At 32.1% G+C, this 18,130-nt stretch overlaps 1 protein-coding gene across 1 annotated transcript; it reads right to left on the bottom strand.

Annotated features, from left to right (window-relative positions):
• Positions 1 to 583: 583 nt before the first annotated feature.
• On the bottom strand, positions 584 to 17,916 carry LOC144894198 (uncharacterized). The gene is made up of 5 exons (XM_078786291.1): positions 17,294 to 17,916; positions 16,423 to 16,854; positions 16,130 to 16,335; positions 15,838 to 16,036; positions 584 to 670 (listed from the first exon to the last, which is right to left on the bottom strand). Exons 1-5 carry the CDS (start codon positions 17,408 to 17,410, stop codon positions 584 to 586), a joined length of 1,041 nt encoding a protein of 346 aa, XP_078642417.1. The 5' UTR covers positions 17,411 to 17,916.
• Positions 17,917 to 18,130: the final 214 nt, after the last annotated feature.

Raw genomic sequence — 18,130 nt, 5'->3', positions numbered from 1 at the left:
AAACCAAAGTAAAGTTACGTTTGTGGGGGTAGGCATGAAATACCTCAGGAAAGTTCAGAATGTATAGGTTTTAGTATGGACCGTGTGTCGCGAAGAAGAAGAAGCCATATCAATGTACATACGTAGGGAATCTGTATAGAATAAGATCATGTATGTGTCACCATATGAGGGGTGGAGCTATGCTAATTAGGTAGGGTTTAAGGATAACCTCCAGTGTGTAATTGCCCCTGTGATTTTTCCCTTCGTTTCTATTTCATCAAAAAGGGCCACCATTACAACAGCCATAAAAGCCCGACAGAAACCCAGCACATTTGCCATTCGGCAAGTAAATCCTGATGTCATCCAAACATTCCCGAACAGAGATTAGACTCCACTCCCCGATGACTCGTGATGGGGAGGCCACGCCTCGACCTTTGTCATTGGGCGTCAAGCAAGGCCGTGAGGCCTCGCCCTGAGGATGACGACTGGTCGTGGCGATGGACTGATGTAATGGAACGTCGGTGATTGGACAGAGTGTGACGTCAGTGGTGGAAGATTCAAGAGCTAGGAGAGCAAAAAGAAGCCGTCTCGCCATCTTGGCCTCTTAGTGCTGGTGTTCATTGGAGGTGGTCGCATTCTCTTTTGTGTTGGCTTTAGAAGAGATCGGCTGTGTTTGCCTTTTGCTCTTGTCCTTGAGTAGATGATAAATGTTGCTTCTGGGACACCTCCGTTTAACATGGGAAATCCCTATCTAATGTCATTTACCCCCCTGTCTTTAACAAAAATCATAAACACCTCTATTTCTCCCTCTATGAACCTATAATCCTTCTCACCTTATGAACCTATGATCCTTCTCGCCTTATGAACCTATGATTTTCTTCCTTTATGAACCTATAATCCTTCTAGCCTTATGAACCTATGATCATTCTCACTTCCATGTAATTTTTACCCTATTCCCCCCACTAGCCCCTTAATGTAGTTCCTTAGACCACTCTACTAATGAGCCTATAAATATATTATCTCTTTCTAACTTTTTTAAGAGTTCCATTCTCCTATATAACTCATCCCCATCAAGTATATTTATAAAGTATACAGGTTCCTTAACCTTTTGTTGTGAAAGTATAAAGTGGTATGTTTCACGGAGGGTTCTTGTTTGACCTCCTCCTCTCCCACATACCATTTTAAAATTATAATATTTATTATCCGATTGATAACCATTAAAGTTCTCACTCCACTCTAATATATTTTTCTTCCTGCCCTCCATTACCCCACTTAACAAATGAATACGTTTATCCGTCTTGAGAACCTTCTGACCAGTGATTCTCTCAACCTCTTGAATCTGATATTTTTCACATTCGTTATGTTTTCCATTTATATACCAAGGTTGATTACACCTCCACTCTTTAGTCTGGTTGATACTTGGTTCTATCATTTATATAATAGTAAAAAAGGTGGCGGTAGCCTGTTAAAATCCCTAACCCCCCTTTTTAACTTATCACTTATATATATATATATATCTTATCACTTATATATATATCTTATCACTTATATATCTTATCACATATATCTTATCACTTATATCTTATCACTTATATATCTTATCACTTATATATCTTATCACTTATATACTTATATAACCATAAGGGAGACTATCAATTCCATTTTCTAAAATAAACCTCTTATCATCAAAAGCCCCCAATGCTTTCTTATTCACCTCTTCTGAATATAATTGATGTTTATAACTTCTTATTCCATTAATCTTTCTAAACTCTTCTTTCTTTGTTGTTAAACAGTTATAATAATCCTTAAAGTTTATTGTTTCTTTAATGACATTTTTCTTTATACCTTTTAACTTCTTATCAGTCTTTTCAACGTTATTCACAATGTATTTATAAGCATAAGCCTTCGACCTCAATCCCACAAATTCACTCATAACATTTCCTCCCAATTCATCCTTGAACTTTCCAATCACCTTTTTATTTTTAGAAGAGAACAACTCACTCTCTGGACTGTAATTACTTGTATCATAGATATTAATGTCCTTTTTCATGTCTGAATAAACATCATCAGTATTAATTTTCAAAATAAAACTATCAGTATCCATATACAACAATGACACATTATCCTTATACTTTGATTTTAGATTAATATAAAAGTAATCATACATTAATGACTTTGACAAGTCAAGAATTGATGTTCCAATGTAAATAGGTTTGTCCATTTCAATACTCTCTTTAACCAAATGGATCGCACAAAAGTTCTCAGTAAAGACCTCAGCTCTAGTAAAACTCGGTCTATTAATTAATTTTGATGCTTGTTCCCAAGATGTTGCTAGTCTGATATTTTGTCTTTTCCTCACATTCTCAATGGTCTTACCAAAGACCGCATTATTCATCAATTTATAAAAGTCTTTCTCAAAATCTGTTTTTGACTCTGTTCTTCTTTGTGTATTAAAATCAATGTACCCCTTTAACCAATGACTTTGATTGAACTTTAGAACCCTGTGGATCTTCTCTACTCTTAGACCTTTTGATAAATATTGTCGCAAATTTCTTTGGTGTAGTACATAATTTTTCTTGTTATATAATGTAGTAAGTAATTTTTCTGTTGATTCACCTATATCAAACGATCGTTGATAATCACTCAACCATTCTTTCTTTGGACTTTCTTTCTCACAAGCAAATGGAAGATCTTTATGTTTGATATGAAGTTCTTCAGGATATTTTAAATCGACCTCAAAATAATAACCAACCTTTGAATCATCCAATTGTTTTTGTGTAGAGATACATACATCTTGTAAAACCTTTGTGTAGTCTTTTTCCTTTACCCATCTTAGTTTCCCATAAGGAAGAGCTTGAGACATTGCCCAGCCATACAAGTTGTTTGCGTCATAGTACATCAAGTAAGAACTCTCTTTCGTTGAATCATAATTTGGAAGATATTTGTTATTTGCTTTTGCGTATCTGCTCGAGCATACTTGTGAAATTCCACCTCTTTTTGCCTTTTCAATCATCAAAAGCATATCGACATCGGTTATCAAATCCAAATCTTGTTTTGTCATTTTCAACATCGCGCTCCAAGCCAATCCAGGTGCTGTGTAGTAGTGAGCAGGATCCAATCCATATCCAGTGCGACAAACAGATCTAAAGGCTTCAAATACATCGGCCAATAAAAGCACATCAGTTTTGAGATACAAATCGTGATACTCACCAAGATTCTTGATGTTATATTTTTCCCAAACATTTTGTGCGTGTACATAATCTTTATCAGATATATGACTGTTGTTTAATTTGTTATCGAAATTTTCTTTTAAAGGAAGTTGTGTTTCATTGAATCTCTCAAATGAGTCCATATAGTCATAGGGGTAAATTCCCTTTTGTGTTAGAAAATCTTTATCTGAAAAATACTCTGAAAGACATGGAAACTCTTTTAGATTTTGAACCAAGTTAGCCAATGGACTTGGCATGAATTTAAATGTATCAAGAAATCTGATATGAGTAATAGGAGATGTGTGAATTGTTTTTGTGAATGAAATGTATTTCTGATCTGTGTTAGGAATTGCTGAAATGTGTCCAGATGTCTTTGAAAGTTCATTAATAAATAGATGCGTATCATAATGAGCATTGTTATGAAGAAAGACAGGAATGAAAGAGGGGAGTTGATAATTAATATTACAACTTTGATGAGCTGGACCTCTATATTTACCAGTGAGATGACAATGATCTCTAACCTTTAGACCTTCACCAATTTTTTCCTCACAAATATGACAAACATTGTTTTTTCTAAATTCCCTTTTCTGTTCACTCGTCAAGGACATTGGTTTATTAGTTTCTCTCATTATCTTGGTTAATCGGACACAGTCTTTTTCTAGTCGTTTCACAAACTCATCTGGGGTATTTGAGCCTCTATACTCCTCTAACTTGTTATATTTATCACCAACGGATGATTTGATATAATAACAAAAACCGCAAGGAGTATGTTTTTGATATTTATTTGTGTATGAATCTTTTGGATCTGGAGAAGCAGTATCTATTTTTTCTAGAATACTTTCAAAATCAGCATATATAACAAATGGATGTTTGATCTTTTTCTTTTCATCTTTGAATGTGATATTTGAGCCTTCTTTAGGCATATTGATTACCGTTGATTTATGTTCACCACAATAATTTGAATGTTTATCTAATCTTTCTTGTGTATGGAAGAAGTTAAGACAACGCAAACAAATATATATTTTATTTGTTCTTTTACATACTTGTGGTTTTATTAATTTAGCAATATCTTTAATGTATGTATAATGTGAATTTTCCTCTGAATTAAAATATAGAAGATTAATATGAGTTTGTTTACAATTGTCAGAAAGCTTTAAAACCTGAATGCTGTTTGTTTCTGTTAGACCATAAACATTAACTGATAAATTATTTATCTTTTCAAATTTAGGAATATCATTTAAAGCCATCGGAAACTTTAGATCTTTCGTATTTAATGTATTCTCATATTTTTTATAATGAGATACTCTTTCATCATGAAAATGTGGAGGATGTAAGTGTGCTAGAATAGACCAGAGAAAACATTTATTGTCTTTATTTTTGATATTGATAACTGCTTTTCTATTTTTGATAACACTGGGTAAATCAATGTAGGAAGAAGCTTTTAGAGGATCTGATTTAAGAATATGAATGTCTATGTAAATAATTTTTCCTATATTGAATCCACTTCCTACGATTGAATTATCCACATCTTGCTCTTGTTTAATAAGTTCATCATAGACTCCTGATGTTTTAAAATCTTGATATGAAGATATAAAGTGTGGCTCAGTTCTCATGTATGGTGTATCTATAACTCCTTCGTCCTTTGTCATTTCTAATTTTACTCCCATATAAAATTTAAGTGGTTTCATTTCTTTTAGTGTTTTTTCAATCAACGTTTGAACAGCAGGTTTAACTATTTCTACAGCATCAACTATAGACTCTGGTTCAGGAGGTTTGAAGTTAAAGACTCTTATTTTAATATGTTCTTTGAATGCGCCATCAGAGTTTTTAGTTGTGATAAAATTTGATAAATGTAGAATTGTTTTAAGATGTATTTCGAAGCCTTTCTTGAGGATATTTTTATTACATGCAGAACAGTGTTTTGTTTCCTTCTGAATAGGAGATAGTAGGTGAAGTAGATTAAATGTGTGTTTGTTAGTTTTAAGGTGTCTTTTGTAGTGTTTATATTCTTGTTCACAAACATCACAATACGTTGCTTTGATCATATTTATTTATATAGTAAAATTATACTTAAAACAAAGTGCCTTTTTAGAGGCTTTTTAAAAGATGAAACTGTGCTTAAAGTAAAACACCTTTGAGCTTTTCAACTCGTTTTATGTATATAACTTTACTTAAAGTAAAACACCTTTGAGCTTTTCAACTCGTTTTATGTATATAACTTTACTTAAAGTAAAACACCTTTGAGCTTTTCAACTCGTTTTATGTATATAGCTTTACTTAAAGTAAAACACCTTTGAGCTTTTCAACTCGTTTTATGTATATAACTTTACTTAAAGTAAAGCGTCTATGTATTAGCCAGAAAGTTTAGATACTCTAGTTCATCAATTTCAATTTCACTATCTGAGTCATCAATAAAGCTACTCTCATAACTATCATTTGAACACAAACTATTAGTATCATAACTATCTTCAGATCCTAGACTCTCAGTATAATAACTCTCAGAGTATTGACTGTTAATATCACTCATTTACATACCATTAAACTTCCATCAATATCTATATGTTTTCTTTCATTAGAACTAATAACCACAATATTTTCTACATTAAATGTTATTTTCAAATAATCTCTAATAATCAGAGTACGGAATGATAGTTCACCACTAATATTCATATTATTAATTTCACCCACATCTTTGGGTCTATTAAAGAATATACAAATGTTTCCTCTAGAATCGTTGATGGTCTTATCATTCATTTTCAAAGCTTCTTTATCAATGACCTTTTCAAGCTTTGAGTAAATTGTTAGTAGTAGTGGAGAAACTTTTGTCAAATTTACTTTAATAGAGTTATTAATTAACATAGCTTGTCCCGTAAATTTAATAAAAGGACACATGTTATTCTCCATTATGGGTTTAATCCAAAAATTTCCATATTTATCTTTGTTCAATTTAACATCTTTGACATATTTTTCTATATCTTCCACCGAAGTAGAGATTGATTGAAATTTGTCTTTTGTGTTTTGAAACATTGTATTTATTAGCTAATAAATTTGCGTTTAGTTTAAGTAAAGTTATATACATAAAACGAGTTGAAAAGCTCAAAGGTGTTTTACTTTAAGCACAGTTTCATCTTTAAAAAAGCCTCTAAAAAAGACACTTTGTTTTAAGTATAATTTTACTTTATAAATATGATAAATTCTGAAGGATATTTAGAATTTCCAGACTCTCCATATGATAAATTAGAGAATTGTCTGGCTTGTGGTAGAGTGGGGCTTAATACAGAATCAGAAGCATATAAACAATGTATTTTCTGTGATTATCTTCTAATTAATGATAACAAAAAATATAGAAAAATATATAACTCTTTTAAATTAGAACCAAAAATGAATTACTTTACAAGATTAATAAGAGAGATGAATGTTAAGTATTATGGTGATAATACACCATTTCTTACAAGGGAAGAGACTATTTGTATTGAGGAAATGTATAAGGGTTTAATGATATTTATTATTCAAAATAATTTTAATGGAAATGTTAATACAAGATACTATATAAACAAAATAATGGATTATTTTGAAATTAAACCTGAACTCAGGATAAAATATAGAGTTTCTCAAAAAACTCAAAAAAAGTTGGATGACTTGTTTTCCAAATATATAAATGAATGATTTTTTACCCGTTTGGGAAAATAAGATAAAATTTAATAACCATAAAAATCTTCCAAATTCATTGAGATGTCTAATAGTCGGTTCAAGCGGATGTGGAAAAACCTGTTTACTTTTAAAGATGCTCCTTAGTCCTAATTTTTTAGATTATGATAATTTAATAATTTTTACAAAGTCAAGTTTTCAACCTGAGTATCAACTACTCTCACAGGGTTTTAATGCGGGTCTTAAAAAGGAAGACATTATCGGTTTATTTAAACTTCAAAACAAACTAAATGATTATAATATTGATGATATAATACAATTATTTTGTGATACACAGAAATCAAAATCAAAACTAAAACCCATAACTTGTATTCTCAGTGATAATACGGATGATATACCTTCACCTCAAGATTTAGATAAATCAAAAAAGAACCTCGTTATCTTTGATGATTGTGTTAATGAGAGAAACCAAACAGTAATGGATAGCTACTATACAAGAGGGAGACATTCTTCTTGTAATTGTATTTATCTTAGTCAGTCATATTTTCAACTCCCTCGGCACTCAATAAGAAACAATGCTAATACTTTTATTTTATTTAAGTTAAATTCAATAGATACAAATAATTTTTGGAGAGATAATTGTTCTACATTACGTAGTAAGAAGGAATTTGAAAATAATATGAAACACACGATCGGAAAATATAAATATATTGTTGTGAAACAAGATGAGATACTAAATGATATTTTTCAATAAATAAATACAGAAAATGAATACCGAAGAAAGAGTAAGAAAGTTTAAAGAACATCAAGAGTTGGTTTCAAAAGTTGTAAAGCAACAGGAAGACATAAAGAAGAAAAGGAGACAGAAACTAACTGGTGAAGAAGCCTTTGAAAGAAAACAAGAGAAATTTTTTAAACCACTTTTAAAAACTCAACAAACGATTTCACCTACAGTTCCCACGGTAGAATTTACTCCAAAAAATTTTCAAATGCTCAAAGATTTTAGTCAAATGACAGAGCAAGAACTTGGAGAATTAGAATATGATGATGAAGGATTATTTCGGCATCTTGAGAAGGTAAATAAACTTTCCAATTATATTGTAGAAGCTCTTCAAAACAATGAATATTTGAAGGGTTCAAAAACCAGAGCAGGTCTCATTCCAACAGAAGAACCAGCACAGTTCCATCTTGTGAAAGAAAAGTTATTGATATTTAATGATAAATTGGTGTTCTTAAGTTCTGACCAACCAAATGTTGAATTAACCCCAAGATTAATGTTTCTTCTAACAAAAGATGGACATTCTAATTCACCTTATTTTGATGAACCGCTTGATATGGAAAGAGAGGAAGATAGAGAGTATATTGAGTTGCTAAACGCACTTGATTATGGAGTTTCTGTTGCTGGTAAAAGTAAGAAGAATGAGAAGGAGAAACATATTATTGATGCTTTAAGTAAGCTTGGTTCGGGTGTTAGTTTTCTTCCAAATGACCCATCACAATTAGTTAATAGGTTATTATTGTTGTTAGGTAGTAAGAAGGCTGGAAACAACAATTGTTTTAATGAAGCATCCGCCATTTTAGATCAGTTGATGAATATGAAAATAATTAATAAATGTCAATACAAAGATATTTTATTAGATATTAAATAAGATGAGAAGCACAATTCTTAGTTTTAATTTCACAACGAGTGATTACACAGCTTCATTCCCTTACCCACTACAACTTGACCCCAAAAAAGAATATGAGGCTTCTTTGTTGTCAATGGAGACTTACAATACCCTTTTTAATATCACAGAGAAAAACAACAAGTTTAGTTATAATCCAGGAAGTGGATATAAAACTATAACCGTTTCACCCGGTGCTTACGAGATTTCTCAAATATCTTCAGAAGTCTCTCGCCTTATGAAAGAAAAAGGTGATGAACCAAAAAATATTGTAATAGATATTCAAAAACACACTTCAAAATCAACTATTAAACTTAAAAATAATTATAAAGTTGATTTCACGATTGAAAATTCGTTCAGAGAGCTATTGGGGTTCTCTTCTAAAAAGATTGAAACTAACGGGACGTTTTACAGTGATAATGTCATTCAAATATCCTACGGTATAAATTCAGTATTAATTCATTGTGATTTGATTGATGGTGCTTATAACGATGGAATAAGAACAAATACAATATTTTCATTCAGCGCATACTCAACCCCGATTGGTTATAAATTTAATATGGAACCAAAAAATCTTGTCTATTTACCTGTGTCAGGAAAAACCATATACAGAGTAAATTTTAGGATAACCGACCAAGATAATCGTATGATATCCTTTAATGATGAAATTATATCCATCAGAATTCACCTACGTGAAGTTTTTCAATAAATAAATAATGGTTATTGTGAGAAAACACGAGTTGGGAAAATATAAAATAATTACAGGGGATGGGATGTTCCTTTCACCATACTATAAGGGTGAAGGTATGTTTCTTGGGAGAGGATACTATAAACCAAAGAGACAACGGGGTGTGGGACATCAATTTAGAAATAAAGGAGATGGGATAATTGATACTCTAATGGGTATTGGTTCAACCATCCTTAAACATAAAGACCTAATTGGTTCAACTGCTTCAGCCGTGGGCTCAGTTGCGGGTGCTATAAAGAGTATAAAAGATGCTCAAAAGGAGTCTCATAAATTACAAGCAATCAAAGAAATAAAAAAAGGTAAAACTCAACTATCTTCACAAGAACGACAAAAAATCATTAAAATACTTGGGTCAGGGTTTCAACGATTTTAATGCTATATAAATACAAGTATGGAAGCGATTGATAGTATCTATGATTTGGATGATACGATTATCATTTCAAACTCTACTAAAAAGGAAGACTATTTTAAGGTAAATGCTATAACAGGAACAGACTGGAATTCAAACGGAACAAAAAGTTTTGAAATAAATAATCAACAAACTTACTTGAATATAGCTGATAGTTTCTTGCTGTGTAAATTAAAATTCACTAAGGCTGCGAATAATACTAATGCTACACTCGTAAATGATTTCTTCTGGAAAATGTTTGATAGTGTCCGCCTGTATATTGGAACACAAGAGGTTGAAGCGGTTGATTATGTCTCTGCTATATCTGAAATGATGAAATTTACACTATATTCGTTTAGTGATAGAATGGGTAAGGGAGCTGTTGAAGGTTTTATTCCTGATATGTCAACGGGAACAAATGCTGACCCTGGTTATAGTCAAAGGAAGTCAATGTATAATGATGATACAAAAGCAGAGAATAGTTTTACGGTAGCAGTACCTCTGAAAGGTATATTTGGATTTTGTGATTATGATAAAGTTTTGTATGGCCTTAAAATTAGATTTCAACTACAAAGGAATGATAATGTAAATAGGTTGCTTTTTGGGGATGAAAATGCTTTTGGAGAAAATAATAAATTTGTTATTAATGATTTGTGTTGGTATATCAGTGAATATACTCCTAATCTTAAAACGGAAGAGATGTTAAATAGAAGACTTAACTCAAAGAAACCGCTAAATGTATCATACCTTAAAAGAAGATGTCAACACGTTAAACTGGAACACACTACCTACACTTGGAATTTGGGTGTTCTTGAAGGAAAGCCACGATACCTCTGGCTCATTTTTAAAAAACCAGATGGAGAGGAGGGTACTAATAAGAATAATGCGCTGAGTGATAATGCTAAGGTGAAACAACTTGGGGTTTCTCTTGATGGAACATTTTATCCGCGAGATAGATTGGAAATTGATTGGGAAAAAAATGATTATGCGGAAGCCTACAAGTCCTACCAAAAGGTGTGTGAAAGTAATGGTAATAATGAACCTATTTTGGATATGGTTGCGTTTCAAAAACTTTATACAATCTACGCAATTGACCTGAGTTCTCAAAAGGAAACTATAAAGTCTAATAGAGTGGATACTCAGCTGTTCACCACCATCTCTTATCTTCCCCCATCCAAAACCTTGATCTTTTCTACCCCCGCTAATTCACCCCAGATCCACCTTGTTTGAAATTCCAACTTCTTTCCTGGAAGTCCTGGCAGTGTCCATATGTTTTATGCCTCTCCCACTGCCCCCTTACCACGCCCCCCCCCCCCCCAAAGCCCTCGCCCTCTCTCAGATCTCTCGATGTCTCCATGTCTCTCGGTCCCTGCTCTCAAATGTTGTGTTTGTGTCCTTCCCCCTCTCTCCCCATCTTGTCTACCGCTCCCTATGTTATATGTTTTATGTGTCGGTTTGTCTTTCTGTGTGATTAATGTTCGCTCTTTCACGAGCCTCGATCTTGTATACAAAAAAAAAAAAAAAAAAAAAAAAAAAAAACTTCTCTATACATTGAAAGAGGAGAGAATGAAGAAGTTGATGCTTATTGTTTGCTTTTGGAGGAAACAGAATTACAGATTAATACAGATAATGGTGTTATGATTAATATCACATAGGTTTTTTCTCATAAATAAATGGTAGGGGTATATGTTAATCAAATCAATCTTGATAAATTAACATCTTGTATTCAAAATCAAAAGCCTTGTATTATTAATGTTAATACATTTCAAAGAAAAGGAGCAGTAAGAATTGATGTTTTACTCACAAGAGAGCAGGTGAAAACACTAAATGATGCTGGATCACTTAAAATTAAAATGACAAAACCTATGTTAAAGAAATATTCAATAGACGAGTCAAGAGGAGGATTTCTCCCATTTCTAATTCCTTTATTTGCTGGTTTAAGTGCGGCGGGAGCATTGACTGGTGGTATTTCAGCAGCGATAAAAACTGCTAACGAAAGGAAGGCACAACTAAAAGCTCAAAAAGAATTGGAAAGACATAACAAGGAGTTGGAGAAACAAATTAGTGGAAGTGGTGTAATTGTAGATTTTGCTCAAAAACTTGAAAGTCTACCTGATAAAGCTAGATTGTTAGTTGGAGATATGCTTTCCTCTATCGCTCAAGCGGGTGTTAAACTAACTAAACGGGGTAATGGATTGTATCTTTCTCATAAATAAATGGATAAATGGTTTAAACAATTTGGAAAGAATACAACGTCAAATATAGAACTAGCTAAGTATTGTAAAACACTAAAAATTGATAATGTGGTTATTTGTATGAGAGATGAATTAATACATATAAATAAGAATACAAAGAATATTATTATGAATTTAGACACACAGAATGGTTCTCATTGGGTTTGTATTCATAATAGTCAGGATAAATATTATTTTGATAGTTATGGTATGCCACCACCTGTTGAAGTAATACAATTCTTACAGAATGGTGTTTATCAAACATTTCAAGTTCAAGAAATTAATTCTAAATGTTGTGGTCAATTATGTTTATATGTATTATTTCAACTCAACAATAATGAAAATTTTTATGATATCATTTTTAATCTAATATAAATGACTTATGTTGGAAAAGATGGTTCTATCTTTGGAAAATCCTCTCAGGATATTGATTTATCAAATTATTATACAAAGGCACAGGCTGAACGACAAAAATATAGTGTAAGTAAAAATATTAATATGAAGAATACTTATAAATTAATCAATTATCCAAACCCTACAGATGCGAATGACTTAATTAGATTAAGTGATTTATCACAATATATATTTTTAAAGAAAACAGCACGTTTTGTTAAACAAGTAAAATTTACAACCACAACACCTGGTTATACTGACCATACACCTTTCCTCATTGAATTTAACTACCTGCTTACAATTGAATTTTATAAAGAAGGACATTTAGTTAATATGCGAATTAATAAATGGGGGTATGATATGCCTGATTTAGGGTATAATTGGTCTTTTTCAATAAACATAGAAGACCTACATGATTTAAATCAGTCTCGTAAAGAAGAATATTATCCACTTGGTGAAGATAAGGATTTATGTGGAAGTACAATTAGTAAACAACAAATACGTGATTTTAAGAAAAGAAAAATATATGATAGTATAGCGATGGTTCGCATGACAAAGAAGGAAGGTAATGAGATAAGGATAGAAAGCCGAGGAATACAAACCGATTTGGTAGTGGGAAGATGGGGTGGTATTACCTGTCATAATATTAATCTCACATATATTTCTGATACATAAATGGCAGGAAGAAGACTACAAGAGAATTATAATTTTTGTATTCAAGGATACCTACAAGAAAAGGGTGCTCGGTATTACATACCTTATGATTTGGAGCATATACATGGGAATTTTGTCATAAAAAACTGGCCTTATACTGATATTGTTAAACCCACAAATAGAGACTTGTTTAAAATATTAAATAAAAATGAACTTCTCAAAGTTATGAAATATAAAACTCTTTTAGAAATCGTCAACAAATCTTATTGGTATCCTATTATGAGAAAAATAATTATAGATACAAGAATATCTCAAAATCCAGATGAGTATATGTATAATATTCTTTGGGGCTCAAGCTCAAGGGTAGCAAGGGATGAGGAAGGAGTTGAAGAAGAGAAGGAGGAAAGAGAGAAAAAGGAGAAGGAGGAAAGGGAGAAAAAGGAGAAGGATGAAAGGGAGAAAAAGGAGAAGGAGGAGAAGGAGAAGGAGGAGAGGGAGGAAAGAGAGAGGGTGGAAAAATATAAAAATATGACCATTCCTGAGATTAATGAAAGATTGAAGGTATTATGGCAAATAAATAAATCTCAACGCACTGAAGAGGAAAATAAAGAATTAATGACTCTTCCGAACTTATTGGTTTTTAAATTTGCTATAATGAATTCAGAGCGCAGATATACAACATATAGTTGATGATGTTGGTGTTATTGACTTTAGTTAGTTTTATTTGTAAATAAATGGAGGAGAGAGTGAAGCCATTTCTAAGGATTCTTTATGTTTTAAAAATCAAGATAGAAATGTATATGTTGAAAACCAAAAAGGTTTTGGCACTATGTAGGACTTTTTCTCATAAATAAATATGAGTTATTGTCTCAAATGTAAAAAGAAAACTAAATCTAAAAATATCTCTTATGTTAAAGCTAAAAATAATAGAGTTTATCAAAAAGGAATATGTCAAGTGTGTGGCTCTAAAAAGTGTCAATTCATCTCTCATAAAAGTGGAGGAGACATACACAAGTTTTTGTCAGGTAGCAAATTTACAACAACTGGAATTCCAGGGGAATTACACCTTCCAGGGTATTCTTTCTGTGGCCCAGGAACAAACTTGGATAAAAGATTAGATGAGGCTGACAATCCTAAACCTTGGTCTAAACCTACAAATAGGGTTGATGAAGTGTGTATGAAGCATGATATTGCTTATGGGAAAACCACTACGTTGACTGAAAAACATAAAGCCGACAGAGAAATGTTGTATAATTTGTCTTTGATACAAAATCCAACGTTGAGAGAGAAAGTTGATAGGTTTATTGTGAGAAATTTGATAAATGCTAAATTGAAACTTGGTCTTGGTTATTCACCCTCAAAAAACTATTAGGCTCTAATGATGTCATCAAGACTGAGGAGCTTTTGGCTGAAGAATTACACAAACCTATAATCACCAAGTTTAAAAGAAGGAAGGTTTATTCCAAAGACACTGACTACATATGGTCCGCTGATTTAATTGAATTGAATAATGACAGGGGATACAGGTATGCTTTAACCGTTATTGATTTGAGGAGTAGATTTGCCTGGGTTGTTCCTTTAAAAAATAAAAAGGGTGATACTTTAATGTTATCCTTTAAGCTAATATTTGATAGGGATAAAAGAAAACCAAAGAAACTGTGGACCGATGAGGGAACAGAGTTCTATAACAAAATATTTATGAAATTTCTTAAGGGGGAGGGTATTAAATTATACAGCACCTTTAATGAAGGAAAAGCAGTTGTTATTGAGCGTTTTAATCGTACTTTGAAAGAGAGGCTATATAAAAAATTCACACAACTCGGTTCTCAAAAATGGGTGTATTTAATTCAGGGTATTGTAGATAATTACAATAATACCGTTCATTCATCAACAAAATCAAAACCATCAGAATCATTTACAAAATTAGAATATGAAAAGGAGATTAATTTGAGAAAACCGAAGTTCAAAGTTGGTGATATTGTAAGAATATACAGATGGAAAAGCCATTTTGAGAAAGGTTATACAAAAAAATGGACTAATGAATTATTTAAAATCGTTGATGTAATGGATACAGTCCCTTGGACCTACAAATTATATGATTTAAATGGAGAAGAAATCTTAGGGTCATTTTATTCACAGGAATTACAAAAAACAAAGCTGATAACCCTTGAAAATAATAAATAAATAAAAAATGTAATGGGGATACGTTTTTAAATCTGTGAACCCCAAACACAGAATCCCACAACTTTTTAGTTGGGGCTTAACTTTTGTGTGTATAATGGGGATACGTTTTTAAATCTGTGAACCCCAAACACAGAATCCCACAACTTTTTAGTTGGGGCTTAACTTTTGTGTGTATAACGGGGATACGTTTTTAAATCTGTGAACCCCAAACACAGAATCCCACAACTTTTTAGTTGGGGCTTAACTTTTGTGTGTATCATGGGGATACGTTTTTAAATCTGTGAACCCCAAACACAGAATCCCACAACTTTTTAGTTGGGGCTTAACTTTTGTGTGTGTGTGAGTGGGTCATAATAATGTACAAACCCTAACCCAACCCCCACATTAAAACACCATATTTGTTAGTCAAAACAACTGAATCCATTACATCAACCATTAAAAAAAGTTCTTAACTCCATCTCTTTGTATGACCTTCCAATTCTATTTATCTTTTCCCAACTTTTTTAAAACAATTCAATGATAATATAAGATAAATGAGTCTGTGAGGTTTGACATTCATTCAAAAATTCACCTCACATCCAGAACCCTAACCCAACCCAATCCCTAACCCATCCCCATCCCTTACCCAACCCATCCCTAACCCTCACATTCAAAATCCCAACCCTAACCCAACCCATCCCTAACCCATTAACCCAACCCCATCCCTAACCCTCACATTCAAAATCCCAACCCTAACCCTAGCATAATCTTTTTTTTCCTTTTCTTTTTTTAATACGTATTTCAATATTTTTTTAAAATGTTTTTTAATACGTATTTCAATATATATATTTTTCCTCTTCCTCCAATTCTGTCTTTCAAGGCTTTCAAGTTGGAAAAAGTAGAAATGGGAAGAAAGTATTTTCCAGCATCTTCTTCCCCGAACTTTCTTGATATTGCTGAAATACATGTAAAAAAAAGAAATATATTACTTATCTAATATTGAATGAAATAACATATACTTTAATTGATTATTAATCAACTGAACTTACCTTAAATCAAACGTCATTAAAGAAAGAACATTGTTCATTGCTTTAGAATCCAAAGAGCCTCCAAGGTAAAACTCTTTCGTTGGATTATCAAGGTAAAACTCGTTCTCTTGGTCATGGTTGCTCAAAAGGTCTTTAAACAAATCGATCATTTCACCCCAGGTTGTGGCAAAAGTGGTATTTTCATTTTGAATCTCAGATACAATTTCCTGTGAGAGAAAAATAACAACGTATTAATTAATTATTTTTTACATTTAATACACAATTATTATATGTATATTAAAATAAAATATTACCTTCATTGATGAGAAATTTGAATCGAGTTTATCAAGGTGAAGGTTTAGCTCCACACAGCTAGAGTCTCCAAAACGAAACCAGTTTTCAAAGTCTCCAAGGTAAAACTCTTTTCCTAATTTTATGAAATTTAGTGAGTCTCCAAGGTAGGCTCCACAGTTAGAACCATCTAGGCAGACCTCATAATTTGTTTTTCCCAAATTTAGTGAGTCTCCAAGGTAGGCTCCACAGTTAGAACCATCTAGGCAGACCTCATAATTTGTTTTTCCCAAATTTAGTGAGTCTCCAAGGTATAACTCTTTGGCTGGGTCATCAAGGTAGAACTCGTTCTGTGGGTCTTGGTTGTTCAAAAGGTCTTCAAACAAATCAATCATCATTTCACCCCAGGTTGTGGCAAAAGTAGTATTTTCATTTTGTATCTCAGATACAATTTCCTGTGAGAGAAAATAACAACGTATTAATTTAATACAATATTATTATTTATATAAATCAAGCTCTATGAATATTAAAAGAAACTTTGCTGACTCTTACACGAGTCTTATCTATTAAAAAAAAAAAAAAAAAAAAAAATATATATATATATATACAAAAAAAAAAAAATATACAAAAAAAAAAAAATACAAAAAAACAACAAAAAAAAATACAAAAAAACAAAACAAAAAAATACAAAAAAAAAATACAAAAAAAAAAAAACAAACAAAAAAAAAAAATACAAAAAAAAAATATATACAAAAAAAAAAAAATACAAAAAAAAAAAAAAAAAATACAAAAAAAAAATATACAAAAAAAAAAAAAAAAAAATATCCAAAAAAAAAAAAAAAAATACAAAAAAATAATAATAAAATAAATAAATAAATAAATAAATAAACTTACCTCCATTGATAAGAGGTTCGAGTCCAGTTCATCAATCTGAAGGTTGAGCTCCACACAGGTAGTAGGACTCCAAGGAATGTCAAAGTTATCCAACTCCTTTTCAGCATAGTAGTCCATTCTCAAGTGAAGCAGAAAGTGTGTTTGAAAAGGCCTGTGTGGTTAGTGCCTTTTATAAGAAAGACTGGGTGTGTCATTTCCTGTGGAAATTCCCTTGGGCAAGTCTGGGCATGTCTCAACAGAAAATGATGTAATGTTTCAACAGAAAATGATGTAATGTTTCAACAGAAAATGATGTAATGTCTTAACTAAAAATAATGTAATGCTGGAGAGTTTATAAAGTGGGTGGGCTTTAGTAAAAAGTGGGCGGGGCCTACCAAAAATGGGTGGGGCCTACCAAAAAGGGGGCGGGCCTACCAAAAAGGGGACGGGGATTAACAAAAAGTGGGCGGAGCTTAGCAAAAAGTGGCGCGGAGCTTAACAAAAAGTGTGTGGCACAGGACCCGAACATAATCAATGATCAATGAACAACAATGATCATTGATAGTAAGAGTAAAAGGCCCATAAGACCAAGGGGGTCAGGAATAGAGGTGTTAAGGGGAAATGAAGAAAAGTGATGGTGAGAGGGAAATTTACATGGAAGTGAGAATGATCATAGGTTCATAAGGCTAGAAGGATTATAGGTTCATAAAGGAAGAAAATCATAGGTTCATAAGGCGAGAAGGATCATAGGTTCATAAGGTGAGAAGGATTATAGGTTCATAGAGGGAGAAATAGAGGTGTTTATGATTTTTGTTAAAGACAGGGGGGTAAATGACATTAGATAGGGATTTCCCATGT

Source organism: Myxine glutinosa, chromosome 11, assembly GCF_964187855.1.
Source record: "Myxine glutinosa chromosome 11, kmMyxGlut1.1, whole genome shotgun sequence".
Classification (NCBI taxonomy): Eukaryota; Metazoa; Chordata; class Myxini; order Myxiniformes; family Myxinidae; genus Myxine; species Myxine glutinosa.
This window is presented reverse-complemented; position numbering and strand designations above follow the sequence as displayed.

Bases quoted from the DNA above. Each gene is read 5' to 3' on its own strand.
- LOC144894198 (XM_078786291.1), bottom strand. From the start codon at position 17,410: ATGGACTACTATGCTGAAAAGGAGTTGGATAACTTTGACATTCCTTGG. The intron at 16,855-17,293 runs GTAAGTTTATTT...TTTCTCTCACAG, and splicing joins CGAACCTCTTATCAATGGAG to GAAATTGTATCTGAGATACA. The intron at 16,336-16,422 runs GTAATATTTTAT...TTTCTCTCACAG, and splicing joins CAAATTTCTCATCAATGAAG to GAAATTGTATCTGAGATTCA.